At 44.0% G+C, this 20,347-nt stretch overlaps 1 protein-coding gene across 5 annotated transcripts in view; it reads left to right on the top strand.

Annotated features, from left to right (window-relative positions):
* The window catches only part of LOC133350204 (activating molecule in BECN1-regulated autophagy protein 1A-like), a 99,363-nt gene that overhangs the window by 30,730 nt on the left and 48,286 nt on the right, over positions 1-20,347 (top strand). For 4 of the 5 annotated variants that reach the window (XM_061564304.1, XM_061564302.1, XM_061564305.1 and 1 more), the window contains 3 exons: positions 1,884-2,048; positions 8,250-8,333; positions 14,310-14,410. In XM_061564304.1, the coding sequence (XP_061420288.1) occupies positions 1,884-2,048; positions 8,250-8,333; positions 14,310-14,410 (350 nt within the window). The remainder of the gene's footprint in view (positions 1-1,883; positions 2,049-8,249; positions 8,334-14,309; positions 14,411-20,347) is intronic. The other variant, XM_061564303.1, reaches the window with a different exon arrangement.

Here is a 20,347-nt window from a genome sequence, read left to right as displayed (position 1 = left end):
TCTGAACACGATACAGCTTCTTTCATTATCCGCCCAAGTTCTGTCCATTGGTGCACGAAGGCCTCTCCGCCTTCGTCATCCCACGCGTTCCCGTTATGACACGGTCTGTGTCGCTCTTGCAAACGAGCAGATCTCGTCGCTCCATCTCCACGGCAGTCATACTCTTAGCCGTGTTTGCTGCTTTGTCACCAGTACTACCTTTTGGTGTCATTCATCGTCCATCAGTCCTCTAGCAATATTGCCTTTTCCCCCCAAAGCCCTTGTTGTTTTCTTAACGGTCAATTTGAAATGCATAACTTGTGTTTGTTTCCCTAATACATGTGTTTCTCTTTTTGTCTATTCATTGTTTAAATTTGGTCCAAATCCTTTGTCCTTGTCTCTTTCTGATCCATGTCATACTGGGTAATGTGCGCCAATTGAAGAATTTATTCTTGAGGCACAGTGGTATTTTGCTTTTCATTCTCAAATTGGTTGTCGGTAAAAGGACACATTTTCAAATACCATTGTGCATCATCCGTTTCTAGTCTATAAAAAGACCTCTTATTCAGTGGAAACTGGTTAGTCAACCAAACTCTCACAGGTCCAAGGCCATTACAAAAAGAGTATTGGGAAGTTTTGAAGACCATTTCTAAAGATAGAATTAGCTACACTGCCGTTGCGTGATGAGACTAGCGAAGAAAAAAATGACGAGGAGTGAAGCAAGGAGATACGCACGCTCTCACTGTGGCAATTCACAAGCAACTTTTAAATATATTTTCAGAAAAAACAGATTCCAGAAATAAAGGGATGAAAATGCCTGGACAAGTATTAATTGCCTTGGATTTACAGAATCAGAATCTTTATTTAGACTGGAGGAATTCGCTCGGCTATGAAGCTCTTTTTCATCGATGTCCAAATGGAACCGCAGGAAGTGATTGAAACGGCCCAGAAAGTGGGCTGCAAAATTGGGTCTCGGTAAATATTACCAAAATAGAAATTGCATGCAACAAGCTCATAAAAGAAAAAAAACTTTGGGGGATTAAACTGGGAAAAACAGTGGCTTATGTATACCCATGATGATTATTAAAGCTGTATTGGTGTCAAATTGAGGAAATAGAGGTGAGTGAGAATAGGATATAGTTTTTTTGGAACACTTAATTTGATATTACAGCTTCTCTGTTGTTCTGAATAATGCATGTGTTGAAGTATGACTATCAGTAGAGTATTGTATAACAAAATTTGTTGACATTTTCTCAACATAATTGTTATATGGGATACAACAGATTTCATTATGCTGTATGATATATGCTCAATTATTTTAAGTTGTGGTTTGGGCTCTGCATTTTAAAAAAATCCAGAATGTAGTTGAAATTTATATTTAATATTGGCGTTATAAAATTCATCAGTGGCTCAGTGGTTAGTGCATTGAGCTGTACAACTGGTGACCTGAGTTTGTATCCTGGCCACTGCTAATATCCGGGGCGAGTGATTTTAACTGGTTCCAGTCCCCCCCTCCCTTCACTTCACGAGCGTGCACTGATCAGCTTGGCGAAGTATGGTCAAACAGCCTCCGTGACGGTGTGGGAAAACCTTAATCCAAGGCTTTACTGTTGTTGTTTTGATGACCCAGACCACCCTTGAAAATTAGACCATCCTGGCCTCTTTATTTCTCACCTGGTTTCAACAAAATGAACGTAACTAAAAAAGAACCAATCCAAGCAGTTGATTGACAAAGGAGGACGATGTAAGTCAGCCATCAATTTATGCCTCCGCCAGACAATTCGACATTCTGATAGAATCCAGTGAAGTTGCATCTCTCCCAAGACAACTCGGCGTGTTTGAAACTGTTGTTGGTGTTATTAATCGATCGTCATCGACGGTGGTGGTGGTACTGCCATGGGTAGGCTGTCTCCCGCTGCCTACTACGCCCAGCGGCTCATCCAGCACCTGACGCGCAGGGACAGCATCCGGCAGCGCGTTCTGCGCTACCAGCACGTGCGGCACGGGGAGGGGGGCGCCGCGCCCCCAGCCGTGTCCCATACGGGGCTCAACGACGACGATGAACCCGAGTGAGTGCCGCCACATTTTGCCGCCCCCACCTCTCTTCACCCTTCCTCTCTGACAGCAACCACCATCATCATACTGTGCCTCGGAGCGCATCTCACGACGCCAGAACAAAAGGGGGGATTTGAGATAATCAGGAGTCACTCGGTAAGGGAGTGATTTGCAGGCCGAATGCAACGTGCAAAAGACGATGCTGGATAGACAGTTGCTGTTGTTGTTGGCAGCATTTCACTCCCCACTGCTTGGCAAAGGCCTTTCCCATTTTCTTGTCTATTTATTTATTGACCTCCAAACTCTCCAATTTCATCTTGCATCTCTTCCGCATGTGCGGTGCAGTCATTTTTGTCAATCCACTGCTAGATGAGGGCCTCCCCAACACTGCGTGTCGCTGGGGGGTGTTTTTGGGGTACACGCTGGCCAGTGTGGGGGTGAGTGAAGGCGAGGAATATTGGTGTGCAGTACCACAATGTCTTTTTTAGCTGTCTGCCACCCAGCACGTAGTGCCACGGCCTATAACGATCTGTTTTGCCTGGTGGCTGCCTATCTAAGCACTATCCAGGTTCAGTCCTGCTTAGCTTCCTAGAATGGGATGGGATTGGTCAAAGGCATAATGATCAATACCTACATTTAAATGTTAATACAATATGTGTACGCCTTTGTATAATCCTCCTTGATTTATCTTTGCAAATGAGTGTTATTTTTAATCTCCGCATGCCCTTAGGTAGATAAATAAGACAAATTGAAAATTGTTATTTAATTGTATCTTAACAGGAGTGGAGCTGTTTTGTCACCCAATTAAGTTAACAAAAGCAAACCGAAATTGCCAGAATGTGTATCCCATGCAGCTGTGAAAAAGGTTAATTTGTTTTCTGATACTCATCCCTTTTTTCGTCGTTTTTTTTCTCAAGACGGATGAACCTATGCAGATAGGTTCAAATTGCCGTTTAGTTTTGTATCAAGTGATGCACATTTTGATTTCTTGAAAAATGCAGCACATTCCCACCTGAGTGCAATAACTCCAAAACGAACGCAGAAGAGTTATGTGTTTGATGTATTGAAGTCTCTCTTTGAAGATTTTCATTTCAAACATTTATTTTCCTTTTTGTATATTTTTGGATGTAGTTATTTGTTGTTTTGTTTGTTGCGTTTCCGTTTCCTTTTATGTAATATCCATTTTAAAATATTTCAACGGGTTCCCTTTTGTGAAATTGTATTGTTTTGACGTGCACTTTTAAATTTCGTGACAACTTTTGTACATTTTTACTTTTTTTTACATTGTCCCAGTTCTTGCTGGGTTCCATTCTCGCACATTTACATCTTAAATCTGTAAGCCCGCCTTTAGTCTAGATATGCAAACAGGCTTCTTGATGCCATCCACAAAGAAAACTCAACCCTAATTTTTAAACAGCGTGCGTAGCTTTTTACGGTCGTGCTGTATACTTCTCTGACGTGGTTTTTTGGGTTGTGCCGCATGCGTTGTACGGCAAGCCCGGGAGCTGCTTCAGTTCCCAAACCAGCTTCCGGAGGCTTAGAGCGAAACGTCGGACGCACCGAGCGAACAACTCGAGACACAAACCTGAGTGTGCAACGGAGAGCTTCTCTCTCGTTTTGTTTACCTTTAGAAGCACGTGCAGGATTTCTCTCTCCAAACAGTGTTGGGTGCCTTTTTCCGGCGCGCACAATCTCGAGTCATAACAAGGTGTTGGTGGCGCTGTATTGGTGCACGGAGCCTCGCTTGCTCGCCTGTCACTTTGAATACAGCTCAGCGTGACCCCCATTATCCCAGCCAAAAAGAGAATATGGCTCTGCAAGGCCTTCATCTGCTGTGGCCGCGTTGAGCCCCTCTATTTTGCTTGTAAATCTACTTTAGGGACCAGCTTGCAATTTTCATATCACCGGTCAGCCTATTTTATCTTGAGTAAGAGTCACAAAAGGCCCGTGGCGGTTAAGGAGCATGCCAATCAAGGGATAATGTGTGAATAAATGACACTGTCTCCCGTATGTCACTCTTTCCCCTCCACCCCACCATGTTCTTCCTCTTTTGTTGTAGTTGTCCTCGTTAGAATTTGTAGCGTTACAAAAGCACATTGATTGTTCAAAGTAACGTGTTTGGCCCACAGGGACATGCGTTTGGCCGGCATATGCTTCATTACAAACTGCTGTCTTTCAAAGTAAATCACCTCTCACTCCTTCGGGCGGCTTGGGTAGAGAACGGTTATGCAGACGGAGCTCCTGAAGGGCCACAAGGGAGTCGTGAGGATGCACAAAATATGAATTGGCCTGCCTAAGGCACAGCTCACATCTAGGCATTGCGCCGGCAATTAGCAACAGCGCGTTGCCTTCCGCGATGCTTTTTGAAAGCAGCATGCCAATAATGGTATTGCACCACATTGTTCTAATTTATAATCCGTTGTGCAGATGTCGTGACATTAATCCTGCCTGTTCGTGGCGAGCATTAAACATTCAACGTGACATTTAAATTAATGCGTTTCAATCGGCAAGGCGACTTGCTTTGTATTGAAAATTGACGAGAAGAAGTCCTGAGCACGAAAAGCATTTAAGTGCTGAGGATATAGTGTGTGTTCCATCAGTATGAGCATATCGTGTCCTCATACTGTTGGAGCTTTAGTATGTAATCGTCTCGAAATGGTCTCCATTGAAAAACATTTATTTGACCGTTCACTATATTATTTCGACTTGGACTTGTGCCATAGCAAAAACAAAGTGTATATCATCTTGAAACACGGACTTTTTAAAAGTAGTTTATCATTCCTAGCTCCTAAATAGTCAATCAACTGTAATGCCTGGCAATCAGTGCCCTAGAGACATGAGGTCGTTTACATTGACTCAAGTGATTCACGCGAGACCTAGCGTACCAGGTGCTCCTTATTTCCTGCCACATTGCTCACTGTCCCCAAAGCTTAACTTGCAAAGCCCCATTATATATTATGTATGTGGCTGTTTATGTATTTGTTGATTATGAAATTAGATAACAAGTTAACAAAAATATGATTTGGGACAAGTTTCAATGTCATATCTATCTCCGTGTCATCAAGCTCGATAAAAATTTAATTCACTTAGGTCCCCGTGTCATCTTTCTGCGTTGTTATCCCACCCTGGTGCCCGCCCTTACCCCGTGCCCATCTGTCTTGGCTTCTTGTCGACACTGTTTCTCACGCCCAAGCTGTTTATAGTCGACTCGGTTATCCATTTCTTTCCCCCTACAGTTTGCGCGAGGAATACTGCAACAAACATTCCCCCGTTTAGGAAAATTAATTGCTTACTCCATTAGCAAGTTGCCATTTGCCGTACGCAAGTGGACTCTGTATCTTGCGAAGCCATTATTAGAAGCCGTTATTATTATATTAGTTTTTTTTTAGCATCGTAAAATAAGTGCGCCATTTATACCGTGTGCACACCTGTTGCGTGGAAACTCATTAGCTATAATAGGGACCCCCCACGGTGCTTGCAGCTGTGCGCCGTGTACTGCATTTCTATTTACAAGGCCCCCAGATCCCACAGAATGTGTGGCGGCGTCTAAATGTCACCCAATCCAACCGGGTGCACTTGCCACCATATGCTACCGGTGTGATTGCGTCAAATGGAAAAATAAACGCGTTGATATTCCGCGGACCAAGTGGTAACGTTCGAAGAAATGTTGCGCTCCTTGTCAGCTTTGAAATTGGTGGCGGAGTGGCAGCGACTGGATGTGATCGCTCATGGAGTCGCCGTTGTGACTTCTGTGCGACAAAGGGGCTATGCCTGTGCAAATCTTATGTGAAGGGCTGTTGCTTATTTAAATTATCCAAAGGCGGGTGATCCAATATGCATGTAAAATGCATGTCAATAAATGCAATGTTTGCTTGTTGCCGCATTTTGTTTTTAGGTCAACCTGCAAAGCTTTACATGCTAAGCAGGCCCAAGTGACGTCATTCGCTGTGACGGTTTGTGGGCAGTTTTGCAATTACATCGAGGGTAGCACTGCTTTAATAAAACATAAGCGTCTTATGTTTGTATGAATAAATATTGCAGGAATCACCAGTTTGTTTTGTGCATAATGCTCTACTGTATTCGTTATTGAGGCCAACGGAGGTGTTATAATTGGTGATAGGTTTTGCATGTTTTATGTGTAATTCTATGTAAATGTTTTACATGTATTTTTAAGCTGCTATGCATAATTATATCTAATTTACTTGGCTGTGTACACAAGAACAGTGGCATGATCCGTATGTTGACAAATCCGCACAGGCCATCATGTATGCAGGTGAATTTTAAGGCCCTTTATTAAAATATATGCTGATCTTTTAATCTTGTCATTAATTTTGTATTGGGGAAGTGCTAATAATACTGTTCATGGATAAAACAAAATAGATGAAAGTAATTACCTGGCAGATGGTGGCTGAACTTGATTGTTTCATCAGTCGCTTTACGTGGCTTTCTCTCTGAAAGTAACCACTACTTTTTAATGCTACATGTTATATAAATTTGTATCCAACGGTGCTATCTTTGTATGCACTTGTACAGCTACTATGTATTGTATTTGCACTTTGCCAGGCTTGACGGTGTTTTGAATGTTGTTTTAGGCTCCTTTAAAAACTTGACGAATGCTGGGATGCATTTCTTAGCATTCGAGGGGAAGGACATTTGATAGAAATAGCGTGGACAAGAATAGCGAGACGAGGAGAGGTAGTGTTTAATGTAGCAGAATTTTGAATGCATTTTTCTATAATATTGGTAGTCTTATTACGCTATGAGAATGCAAGAGACAGCATGTACAAGTAAACTCGGTAGTTGATGCAGCTTAACGTAGCCTATAATGACAGAAGCCGAAGGCTTATGGTGTTTATTCAGCTGTATTTTGTTGAGTTGTGGCTTCTGCTTTTGTAATGTAGTTTTCATTCAGAACTTCTTTTGAAATGTACTCAATCATATTGTATGCCCTTTGTGATAGCTTCCAGCAGAATTGATGGTTATGCACAACATTCCACATTAGCGATGTGCTTGCCGTCATCTTTAAGTAGTGCTCGTGGATTGTGAGAAATTTGAGTCTTCTCGAGTTTTAGTTTTTCAATGGAGGGAAAACATACGAGAAGTGGATGGTTTTGGTGTTGGGGTTTGGAGGCAGTTCATTGGGCCAACCACATTGACAGGTTTGGGGGGTACAGTGACCGACCATTAAGAGATATGCCAGTGTCATTTTGGGGGTTCTCTTTAAGTTTCAGGAGCCAAGCCAGAGGCTCGATAGAGAGTGGTTGAGCACTCCTGCCTTGTGCGCTGAGGCCCCCCGTGATTGATGTGGCAGAGCAGCATTCGGAGAATGAAGCTGTCGTAGTAAGTAATGGGTGCAGCAGGCAGGCTGGGGCCGGTGGCTAGGAAATAGAAGGTTTAAAAAAAAAAACAAGGTGCTTGAGAGAACAGCGCCTCCCCGGAGGATGATGGTGAACAGCCCTGATTTATCCCAGCGTAGCGGGTACGCGTGGTGGGTTTCGGCAGTGCCGGGGGGTTGCCCCGTAGTCCCTTGTCCTCCCCGCGGGAGCCGGCACAACTCTGGCGCAGTTTGGTGGTGCCTGTGCGCTCGCTAATCAGTTCAGAAAACGGTGCGGTGGGTTTGTGTGAACAGTCCTGCCACTTGTTTTCTTTGTCATCCTGTTTCATAAAACACAGTAATATTGTAAACGGCACTCGTTGGTTTTGTTTCGTGCGCTGCTGGTTTTTCTTTTTGGAAAAGCGCACGCGTTAGAGGAAAAACCCCACGGGCGTTATTTAACGCCATTAAAGTTTAGGTAAAGCAAAAATATTCGTGACCACAAGCACATGTCAGGGTATGATTTGTTATTTTGCTGTTATTTAATTATGTTCAATTTAGTCTTGTCCTACATACGGTGTGCCGGCTGGCCTTTATCTCATGGCCTTACAGCTTGACTGCAGACATAATTTTTGTCTCTGCTGACCCCTGTGGGTCGAGATAGCTGTACGCTCACACACACACACACACGTGTTGGATCGTTTTTCTCCAGTCACCTGGTTCCCCTCTCCCCCCCTACCTCGTTCTCCCACCATCTTCACCCCAATTCCATCATCCATTCGATCCATCTCCCAATCGTCCAACCCCTTCTCCCTTGTGTGCCCCCACCCATCTCCCTTGTTCTCCTCCGTCTCTCTCTCTCTCTCCATTCCTCTCCCCCGTGTGTGTGGCCCACTTCTAGCGATGGCGGGAACGAGCGATCACGGCCGCGTGTTGCTCCCCGATCGCGCCTGCCTGTGCCATCCCTCGGCCGTTTCACCCCCAGGTGAGATGAGAAAACTCCTCCGCGCCAGGTCACGCTCCGTCCATTGCCCTGCGATGGCCCCCCTCCATCGTTTACTGCGAAAAGGATGCTCTGAATCTTGTTTGTTTCACAGGTTTGATGTTTGATTTTCGGAATTTTAAGTCGGGTCACTTCACGGGCATTGATGGTCCCGCATTCATGTCATTACTGAGCAAGGTATTTTGTGATTGAATAAAGATAATAAAGTAAAGGGGTGCAACCCCTCCTCCCCCACCACCCTGCCTCCTCCTGCTAAGTACACATTATCATTGGTGACATTTCATGTGCAGTAGAAGCTGGATATAGGCACTTTATGATATTCCATTTTACTAATGGGGTTTGGGGCGGGGAAGGTGAAAGGCAACTTCTGTTACAAGCACACTTTGGATATAAGCACAGCTGGATTTACTGCTTAGGGGGTGTGCTTTTAATCACCGTCACCTGTATGTGGGCCCCTAACGAGAGTGCCCGTCAAAACTGCATCAGCATCAGCACATGGGAGTCGAACGTTCCTGAGCCTGGCTCCATTGAAACTATTGCCTAAATATGAACAAACTAGATTTGAAGCTTTCGTGACTGCAGGAATCCATACTCTTTGGTTCTTTCGATAAGTCACATAGGTAGAAATAAAACAAATCACGACGTTTCGATAGCAACACAAGCCACTGTCTTCAGGTGAAAATCGCGACAGCCGAGATGTCTGCTACGAAGTGCACGATGTCTGCTGCCTTGTGAAGAGAAGCTGTTATCAGCAAGAGTTTACTTAAGTTTTTGAAAACAAAGGTAGCCGAAGTAGTGTTAATAGGGTATTATAGTGTAGTGATTTATTTTGTTTTATTTCTACCCATGTGGCTTACCGGAAGAACCAAAGAGTATAGTATGAACATGTGTCCATGTAACGCCCCCGTGTCATCCACTGCTGTATGAGGTCCTCCTCTCAGCCATGCAGATTGTGGGGGTTATTTGACCAAAACTCGCCACGCTGGTCCATGCTGCTTGGTGAATGCGGGGATACGTAGATGAGGGGGAATAGAAGTACAGTACAACAATGGATTTCTCTGCACTGTCGGACCACCACGTAGCCCAACAGCATATAATTCCTGCTATGCACGGTGGCCGCCCATCCTTGCAATATCCAGACTCAAACCTTGCTTACCTTCCGAGATCTGACAGGTTCAGGTGCATTCCAGGTGAATCGTTAATCGATAATTTAGTCTGGCCAAAAAAGAGGGATCAGTTTCAATGTGTTTTTGTCAACATATTGTTGAGAACCATGTTTGGCCTGGTTTTTTTGGTACACAAAGACTGCTGTCCAAGTTATCTACAACATGTACATTTAAAAACTGTAGTAGCCAGCTCTTGTACAGTTGTGTTAAACACCGAATTAATAAATAACTGCGTGTTGTGAAGACCCAAAATCTCAGACCTATGTAGAGGAAACATTCCTCATCGTGTTGGCTATCACAGTAACAGATCTGCGTAGCCTTTTTCCTCCGTCCTGTTTTTGGTAGAAGATCCAAAAACAACAGGTGCTAGAGATTTTGGAGCCATACTTTGCAATAACCAAGTAAAAATGTTCTTGCTTTAATTTAATTACGGTGCCGAAATGGCTTTAGCCTCTGGGAGAGATGGGGTAAGAAAGATTAAGACTACCGTTCCCCAGCGGGGTGATCGGAGAGGTGTGATGTGTCAAATTTCTGATTAGGAGTTCTCCATGGGTGTATCTTACGAGACGCATTTTACACATTTCTCCAGAATAAACACACATCCACTGTCCTGCCAAAGGGTAACATGCTCAATGATGCTGCTGCTGATTAGTTCTCCGTGAAAGACGGCCATTGGATTTTGTGAGACGATAAATAAACGCTTCCCGAGGAAGACTATTGTTCCCAAAAACGTGCGTGGTAAAACTAATTACATTTCAATATGCAGCCAGATAATTAGAATATTAATAAATAAACAACGGTGCGGCGAATTTTAATCGCCGCCGCGATGCGATAAAGGCACTACTGAATATGGTAAATCGAGGAAAGCCGTTTTTGTGTGTGATGTCGGCAACTGTATAATTTCTCAATGTTCCTAGCGGTAATGATCGGTGGTTGTGCCTTTGCTATAATCACGAGAGCATCGTGTCCTGTGAAATCTGCCGTTATTATGAGATGCTAAATTGTTGCAGTGTGATGTGAGTGCAAGGTTTCTCCATTGTGTGGGTTGAATTGGCCCTGTAATCATATTTTGCCATTGCAATCTTTGCGTACAAAAAGAAAACACGAGCGTGTGCTTCAGTTCAAGAACAGGAATTGGCATTTGGGCAGCACTTTGATTGGTCAATTGATGTTGAGCTGTAAAGCCCCAGGTGGGTTCCTAGTAGGGTTGTAAGTAACATTGCATCAATTCATCAATTAATATCGATTCGTAAGCCAACAAATAACATTAAACCACACGTCGAAGAATCAATGTTTTTTTAGATTCATAAATGTATGCAATCGGATCATGTGCCCCCTCCAGCCACTAGAGGCCACTACAGTCGCCACAATGTAAAAACAAAATCTAATTGTGTCATGGAAATTCATAAAAGTGCCAGGGAGGTGATTCGTTTCACCTCCCGTTCCTTGTGTAGTTCCATTGAGGCAGACACAATTTAGTTTAGTGAGCGAGTGGTGGCACGGTGGTTAGTGCACTACGCTATGAAGCCTGTGACTTGAGTTTGATTCCAGACAATGGCTAATATCAGTGGCAAGTGATATTTGAAGCGGTGGTGGGTTGTTACCCTGCTCCCCACTCGACCAACCCACACTGATGAGCGTGGTGAAGTATCGTAATTGCCAAAACCCGGCATGGGGGAGACCTTCATCCAGCAGTGGATTGAGGAAGGTGCTCTGAATAATTGTTTTTTAAATCCTTTATATTAAGTTCGCGTGCTTGCTTGCTTGCTTGCGTGCTTGCTTGCTTGCGTGCTTGCTTAGGACCGTGCAAATATTTCGGTCGTTTTTTAACCCACTTCCCGTGATCCAATCGAGCCGACATTTTCCACACAGACTCGTTGTGCGTGACAATTAATTTTCGTGAAAAAAAAATCAAAAATTTTACACTGTTTAGGGAAAACAAATTAAATATTTAATTACCAATTGCTTAATGGTGGCAGACAATCATCTGACCCATAGGTGGCAGCCATCTCAAGCCAGAGGACGAGAGGACTCTAGCCGCCACGCATATAAAGGATTTATAGTTAAAAACTTTGTTTTTACGGGTTATACTTGTTTTTTATTGCGCTCACCTATACGTGCCACAGCAGTGTGGAGGTTGTATGGGTTTGTTGAGGAAGGTGAGGGGACCAGCTGGCGGAAGTGCATTTGTCAGATTACCTTAGAGATTAAGCCCTGCCATTTATACAGGCGAGCCTCCGCGCATGACGTTACCTCCGACAGGTCATTTGTTAGAACGGCCCGAGGTGGAGCCCGCCGCAATCGCCAGCGTATCATCACCAGGCCCCCACCACCGTCACGATGCTTTATGGAAAGCCGTAAAATTCAGTCACGCTCTTTGACTGGGGACAGCGCCCCACAATGATGTCGAGACCTGCTGATTAACTTCTTTGGCAAGCTTACATAACAAAATAACTGCTGCATCACGTATCTTTACGCAACTATTTTAAGGAGCCAAACGTTGCTTTATATGTCCGCAATGTTTCAGTCGCCAAAGTTGATGGTAGACCTTTCCGATGCCGCTTCCATAGCCGAAATGTGTGTATTTGTGTGTTTTTTAAAGCAACTGCAAATACTGCACCAATGCCAGGGAAGCTTGTTTTGTTATTAAGGCTATGTGGCGATGAGTGCTTTCATAAAGAGTGTTTAGTTGAACGTCTTTTAAACTATAATCACCGCATTGCCCTCTTGTGGGATATTTAGACACTGAAGACAAAGACTTCTTTGCATTAACACAGCAGTGGCTTACAGTTTTTAAGAGCGGGGTGCTTAGCATTTACACCAGCGAGCGTGTGTAATTTCCATTTTGTGGGGGGATTTGGCTGTAGACTAAGCATTTATTGCACTTTTCGATTTAAAGCTTTCGTGACTGCAGGGATTCATCTTCTTGGTTCTTTCGGTAAAGTCACGTAGAATGGAAATAATAAAATAATAAAAATAAAACATAATAAACGTCGTGAGAATTATTTAATTATGTTTTATTATTTTATTATTTCCATTTTACGTGACTTTACCGAAAGAACCAAGAAGAACATTTATTGCACATCGGGAGATGCTATGGAAGCGTCGGGCGTGGGACTCCAACCGGTGCATTTGTGTTGCCGGATGCGAGCTTCCAGCCATTGCGCCAGCAGCACGTGAACCCCGATGGAGTAGGCACCGGGAGGTCTCCGCAGCGAGTGGGGAAAATTAACTGAGATGGAGGCACTGAGTCACAGTCCCTGTGTCCCCTGAGCTTGGTGTCGTGACTGTAAATACACCTCGACATCCGATAAGGCGCAGGGGCTGACGCGTCCCTGCGTTGGCTCTGAAAGTGCATAACCACTTGGCCTCCAACGACTGCGGATTGGCCGGGTTTGCCGCGAGCTTTGATTGGGTTTATCGACTTCTTGCAGCGCCTCAGTGTATTGTCTTATTGACAGTTAAGTCTCTTTACCAAACATACCGGCCTCTTTAAAAATGTTTCCACTGTTTCATAGGTGGTTAAGTGGTTAACTTTGTCGTTCAATTGGAAGCGTTGTCTGTTTTATTTGTCACCTTGTAAAGTTCATTGTCCGTATATATATGTTCATTTTATTAGCCGTCGTATTTAAAGCCCTGTTTTATAGTGGGATTATTAGTGGGCTGTTTGTCGGTCCAAAGTGTGGGTAATTCATGAGAGTCAGAGGGATACTCGTTTGTTCCTCACCACGGGCTTAAGGCATGACACATTCGTTTTAATAGTCGAGACAAACACTCCATCAACACCTACGTGTATCCCACCGAGGCTGTTAGCGCTTCTGCAACTGCATTGCGTGATGCTGGCTTGGGACATGAGTCAGTTCCATCTGTTAGAGCAAATTATTTCGGTCAATGACTAAATCCAGGGAACTGCTTGGTTTGAGCCTGTGGCTGTGTTACTGCCGGCCTCACCAAATTCTGAATGTGAACACCTGTTTCAGGCGCACGAACAGCCGAATCTTGCACGTAATTAAAAATGTTTTGCTCTGGGCATTTATAAAGCCTTGCACACTATCCCAGAATAAACATGCATCCGTCAGGCATCTGCTTCATGTGTGTGTATGGATATATGCTATAGGTGGTGTAGCGCATGCATATTGTGATAAATATCAAAAAGCTAGAACATATTTACCAATAACCCTGTCCTAAAAGGAACAAAAATACAAAAGGTGACATTTTCAAGAAATGGCCCTCCAAAGCAGAGAGGTCACTCTCTTAGGGTAGTATTATTGACTAATGTTTTTGTTATTTTTGCTTGTGTTCCACGACCAATGCAGTATCACAGAAACATCGTGTGTGTATGTATATATAGAGTGTGGTATGGGGAGCGGTGGCGCAGTGGCTAGCGTGCTGCGCTGCAAACCTGGCGACCCGAGTTAAATTCCCGCTCACAGCCAACACCACTAACAAATATCTAAACTGGTCCTGGGCCTCCCCTAGGTCGACTCAGCCTAAACGGAGCACCTGGTGCGATGTGTTAATATCGCCACTTGGGAGACAAATGTGGCTGAGCGTGGTGCTGGCCACCCACCCCCTTTTGTGTGCCGGCATTCATAGGTGCTCGCTACCTATCACTCGACGCAAAAGTCTGTTAAAGGCTATACATCTTTTGGTGAGACGCTGTGAGTTCATGTGATCCACTGTGACAGGATGATCTTTACCCACCATTCTCTTCTCCCTGGAGTTGGATTGAGTTTTTAAATGCAGGTGCTATAAAAACTTTGTTTCGTCTCTGCTGTGTTGTGCTGTGCAGGCGGTTCCTGTTGCCGGACTACTTACCTTACGCGGGCATCTTTCACGAGCGGGGGCAGCCGGGCCTCGCAACCCACGCTTCCGTCAACCGCGTGCTCGCAGGTAAAGACGCCGCTACGCAGGAGCGAGATTCAGCAGAATCCCGATGTTGCTTGCGTTCATCCGTCTCCCATGCCCGGTTTAAACGACGAGGTCATTGGGGGGGGCACTGCGCGTGTTGGGCAGCTCTGGTCGCGATCTCCCCTTTCAACTGCACCCCCCCCCCCCCCGCACGGTCCTCGGCCTTGCCGATCAGCAGCCGACTGCAGTGCCAAGGATCTGAATCCAAGTCGAGTTTCAAGTTACTGGGGGGGTCAGGGGGGGGGTGGTTATTTAATCAGGTGAGAACTCAGAGACCAAGGATTGTATTGATATGCTTTAGTGATCTTGGTCGCCAACATAACAAATACAAAGCAAATAAAGTACACCAGTGAAGGAATGAGAAATCGGAACAAACGCAACTGTCACGTGAGAAATTGGAAATGTCGCACGAACATAAATCACTATTAAATAATACATTTGGGGCCATCCATTTAGTACGTATGCAAAAATATGTCAAAATTTTACCCCTCTCCCCTCTCCTTGTACGCACACATACTTTTTACCCCCCCCCCCCCCCCACCGGCTTACGTACGCCTGACGCACCCCCCCTCAAAATCCTATAGAACAACTGGTATTTAATCCACGCAGAAACGATCAAGGATTAATAATATTAACGTGTTTAAGCAAACAGTCCACCGCCGGACTATCTAACTCATCATTTGAAGGCCAATTTAGATAAATTATTATCGAGGCTTCCCCCCCCCCCCCCCCCCGTTTCCTCTGCTTACGTACATTGTGAGTAGACCCCCCCATACGCAAGCGGACACATTTGGGTTAACTCCCCCCTTCATGCGTACATATTAAATGGATGGCCCCTTTCCTCTTGCATAAGTCGGCCGTGGGCAGATTATTTTTAGACTGATCATAATACAGTTAGAAAATTAAGTTACAGAAGCATTAGATAGATAGAAGGTAACTATTGTGCTGTAATGTAAACAGACTAGAATGTATTTTGTACTCAGTTTTCCTTTGGCGCTCCCTCTGTTTCTAGTACCTTCGATATTGCCTTGTTGTGGATGGGTTTGGTTTGTTGGATCTATTGATGTGCCCAAATAACTGTGGGTTTGTTCATCTTCCTGGCAGCTATAAGTTCTTTCTGTCCTAATTTGGTGGTAATTGAGCCCCATACATATACACTTCACTCCATACTTCTATGTATGTGCCCAGATGGAAATCTTTGCTCCCGTTCACACGAGCATCAATACTTACAATTCATGCACTTTCCTGCCTTTGAGTTGATGCCTTAAAGATCCTCTTCTAAACGTCTCTGTCATGACCGACCAAGAATTTTCCTTCGTCCAATTTGGCATTCTTCTGCTAAGGATAGTCATGTCTCTGGAGCGTGGGTAGTGAGCTGAGCCGCAGGAGCATAGAAGTACAGTATAGCAATGGATTTGAATGCACTGCTGACTGCCACATAGCACAGCTCCGTGCCACCAATTGCAGCCTGGCTTGCTGCTGGGTGATCGCCCATCTCAAGCACTATTCAGGCTCAGGCCTGCTTAGGTTGCGAGATCAGGTGCATTCTGTGTGACATTATTGGTATTTTAAGTATCTAAATGAAAGATTGTAATCTTTCAGCATTTGCTGGGTGCTTTTGTTTGTTTTTGCCCTCTGTGGGAGTTCAGGCTTGCAGCACTTGCAATAAACCGTGTTTATATTGCTCTGGCTGCAGCGATATTGAGGCAAGCAGGATCTCGTGTGATGGCCTCAAAAAAATGATTTTCACAGGTCCCCATGGGTGCTTGACCACAAATCAATTACGGCTGCCATCTCGGGTGGTTTCCACACGAGTGTTTGTAATTTTAATGTACATCCTCGACTGCATACAACGTGTATGCACGCACCATTATTATGTATGTGTGTAGTTTAGCGTTATATAATTATGCACTTCTTTGCAAGATTTTACATTTATAGAGCAACAACTTTTCACTGCTTTGGATGGTTGGCATTGGTTTATATTTTTTGCTTTTGAAGGAAAATGTATTTCATCAACTTTTCTTTAAATGCATTTGTCACTATGCAATTACAGTTTTTTTGTTCATATGTCTCTGGCTGGCTGGCTACCTACCAATGTAGTCCAACATGGAGATCATAGGGTGCACGACACACAACTGCGCACCCCTTGAATTTTCAGCTTAAAAGATGGCGAATGTTGACATTGTGCTCTCTGGAAAAGTCATTGAAGTATTGGGAAGAGTGTGTTAAACTTTGGAGATGATATATTATGATGACGTGTTATGACACTGGCGTGAAATTTGTTTGAAGTTGTGCCTAACCCCCCCCCCCCCCCCCCCACCTAAGTTGGATTTCATGTAGTTCTTGAGACACATTCTCAGTTATTGCGACGAAACCTCAAAGGTTCTTCATTAATAATAGATTGTGTTTTTTGTTTTGGAAACCTTGGATTATTAGTTTACATTTGCCAAGCATCAGTCGGTGTTCTAAGTACCATCAATTCGTTTTTATTTCCGAAAAGTCATCGTGATGAGATTTCCCACGGTCATTCTGGCAATCTTTTATCCCTTGAGATAGGCTCTCAAAATGTACAAGATATCACAGATGCCAATGAGTGAGTGAAAGAAGATAAAAAGTGGTGATAAAATCGTAGCAATTGTCAATAGGGACTTTTTTCTCTTGGGAGCATATTTTCTCAATTTAGCTTTGGTCAGTGTGTTCAAGTCTTAACATTACCAAGATTTTTGGAGCGAAATATTCTGCTCCTCGTAAATGTATTTAGAAATTGGGCTGTCTGTTAATACCAACACAAGAGGGCAGCACGTAATAGTGAAGATGCTAAAATAGGCTAACAAGAAAATAATTTACTAATTTGCATTTTATTCATGGATTATCATTGGCAGTAACTTATGAAATATATATACACATCCACTGTACATGAAGATAATAAGAGCTGTAAATTCTGGCAGGTGTTATTTTTTTTGTCTGCAATAACATTCACCATGAAGAGCAATGATCGTTTGCAAGCAACATTATTTTAAAAACCATGGTTACCGTGCCAATAATAGAAGTCTTCTCCAGCAACGTCTTGAAGATCTTAATGCTATTCTCAAGCAAGCGTGAAAGTTTCGCGTGCAAGCATTGATGGTTCTGTGTGGAATTTAGCTACGCTATGAAGCGTCCAATTCATAATGTTTTCAATCAGATGTAGCATTCACGAGAATAGTCAGCTTCACAAATACTACATTGCGTGCCCGAGTATGTGAAAGTGGGGGAGTGGTGGTGTCGTAGTTAGTGCACTGTGGTACGAACCCAGCGACCTGGGTTCAACTCCTGCTTACGACCATTAAACAGTGGCGATTATCTGAAATATTCCTGGGCCTCCCCTAGGTCGACGCAGCCTTAAAATATCTGCAGCGATGTGTAAACACTGGGAGACAAAGGTGGCAGGGTGTTGTGGTGGCCCCACTACCCACTCCATGGACTGTGCTTTCCTCAAAGTACTTGCCCTCAGTCTTGCTTGCGAAAGAGGTTGGGGGGGGGGGGGGAGAATCTTTGTCTTTTTATGTGAAAATACGTGTGTTTCTGTATATCTCTGGGTTAAGTGGCTCCCTTTTCCAGCCACTGTACACTCTAGAATCCTCTTTGGGCAGGATGAAAGTGCTGGCGATGCGAGAGGCGACGGGACTAATGTGGTGCAGCGAAATCCTGGACCCCATTGCTGTGGCAACCTAAAAGTGCTGGCATGGGTCTGCACAGACCTCTTAAGAGGAGGCTTGCGCTTGATGGCATTGGGCAATGGTGGGCGGTCACACCGTGACAATCGCAGCACGGAGGGCCGGTGCATTCGGTGACCCCAGCACATTCAATGCTGAACAGCATTGAAAATGGTGTGGGCATACTCCCTCCACATGTTCTTGCGTTGTATCAGTCCTGGCTCACGGACACCACGCTGACACCGTTAACTCATCCAGATTATTTTTGGATGGATTTGTGTTGCCTATATGGCAATAGGATCGGGTTATAAATTGTGCAAGCAGTTTTCCTTGCGTTCTTCAAGAGAGATTTTTAAAATAAATATTCTGTTAGCTTTATTATTATTTCTAATCTTGTTTACCAAGAAAAGTCTCATTGAGTCTCTTGACTATTTTTTAAGGAGGTTTCTGCAAATATTTTCTAGACGGGGGCGATGATTTTTGTGTTTACTCCAATTGTGTATATTTGGAGTTTGGATGTTCTCTCCCCTACTCACATGGATTCTTCCCTCCACATTTAGAAACATGCTTTTTAGAGTATTGGGCTGCTTTAAAGTTCATGTAACAAACCATTCATTGAGCTGTCATTGCAGCCAGGTCACTTCTGAAAAGAGCTATATAGCTCAGTGGGCCTTACCTGGTAAAATTAAAATATCATTAAAATATTTTATTCAACTTATCAACCTGTGTGATTGCTCGAGCCTTCTTAACAATGCATGTGGATTGTTTTTTTAACAGTCTTCACTCTTGAGCTCTTGTTAGGCCGAGGTCTTTTGTTGGGTTGCCTTCTACTCAAGAGATAATTATCAGCATACTGGGGAGCCGGAGCCACTTGTGTTGGATTCACATTCATTTCCCAAGGTGAGAGAGGGGGGTTAGCCAGGTGTGTGGGTTATAAAACAAACGTTCCAAAGTGCTTTCAAATAAATTCTCGTGTGTCAAGGGTCTCCCCAACTTTTTACAGCAGTTGAGTCATGGCAATCCACATATTTTTTGTTTATGGAGATTTTATATTACTCTTCCAACTGCGCACACACAAAACACACACACACAGACTCAAAACCCTGACTTTTCTGCGGAGTTACCGAGAGCCGTGCCAGGGTGGTGTTTTCTATCAACGCCCGGCACAGTTTTCTATGGGTGCACACTAGATTTGGCATGGCAATTAAGAATTATGAACCAATGTGTGCACGTGGGGTACGGTTGGTTGAGTTTACTGCCGCCGTGTGGGAGAGCTGCGTGTGGCGTGTGGGGCACATCCATCTGCTTTGTCCTTTGGGTGTCTGCTTGGGTCAGTGTCCCGCTTGGCAAACTGCTGCAGCGGTCGTCAGTGGTGGAGCATAGTGAAGATGGAGCATGATGTTTTGGGGGGGGGTGTAGGGGGGTATCTATTACTGTCTGGCACTGAATTACCCGAGTTTAATTATGACAGATTTTACTTTTTTTTCCGTTCAAGGCAGGTGGCTGGTGTTAGCGCAGGTAAGGCTTCGGGAAATTATTTGTCGTTTTACAGAGGAAAGTTTTCATGTTCTCTCGCCGCTCAAGAGATTTGCAGAAATTTTTATATTTAAAAGCGTTTTCATATTTTATACGAGTGTCCTGGAATGAAGGCAAAAAGATACCAGCATGTAAGTGGTTCTCGTTGTTAAATTTAAAATGCATTACATGAAAAATGCTTATTTAATGTTAAACCTAAATCAGTTCCAATTGAATTTGCCTTGTCCACATTTACAAGTGTTATAAACTATAAATTAGTGCACGACATAAAATGCTCCTCTCTTCCACAACCTATTTTACATCGGTTACATAGCCATGGCTTCCCTTCCCAGACCACTGAACCCAGCAGCATAGGGTAATGCAAACGCAATCTTGAAATTGTTCTTCCGCTATACTTTGGTGGAGGGTGAAATCATTAACGGTGATGGGATCTTTGTTTTTTCACAAATACCGCCATGGTTGACATGCATTTAATAAATGAGTTCCCTTGAGAACTGTGAGATGGGTGGACAAATTATGTGACTGGTCGCCTGTTTCGAAGGGAATGTTTGTATCTCTGGAGTACCCTTTGCCCCAGCCTGTTCAAGCAGCCCACCCCACTTGGCCCCTTAAGGTCAGCAGTGAAGACAAAGCCCCAAAGACTTTTAAGGACCAGAAGAATGAGTCATTTTTGCCAACTTATTTTTTC

This window comes from Lethenteron reissneri, chromosome 33 (genome assembly GCF_015708825.2).
Source record: "Lethenteron reissneri isolate LAM-NWPU_2019-01 chromosome 33, ASM1570882v1, whole genome shotgun sequence".
NCBI classification, from domain to species: Eukaryota; Metazoa; Chordata; class Hyperoartia; order Petromyzontiformes; family Petromyzontidae; genus Lethenteron; species Lethenteron reissneri.
Note: the sequence above shows the minus strand (reverse complement) of the source record. Positions and strands in the feature narration are given on the sequence as shown.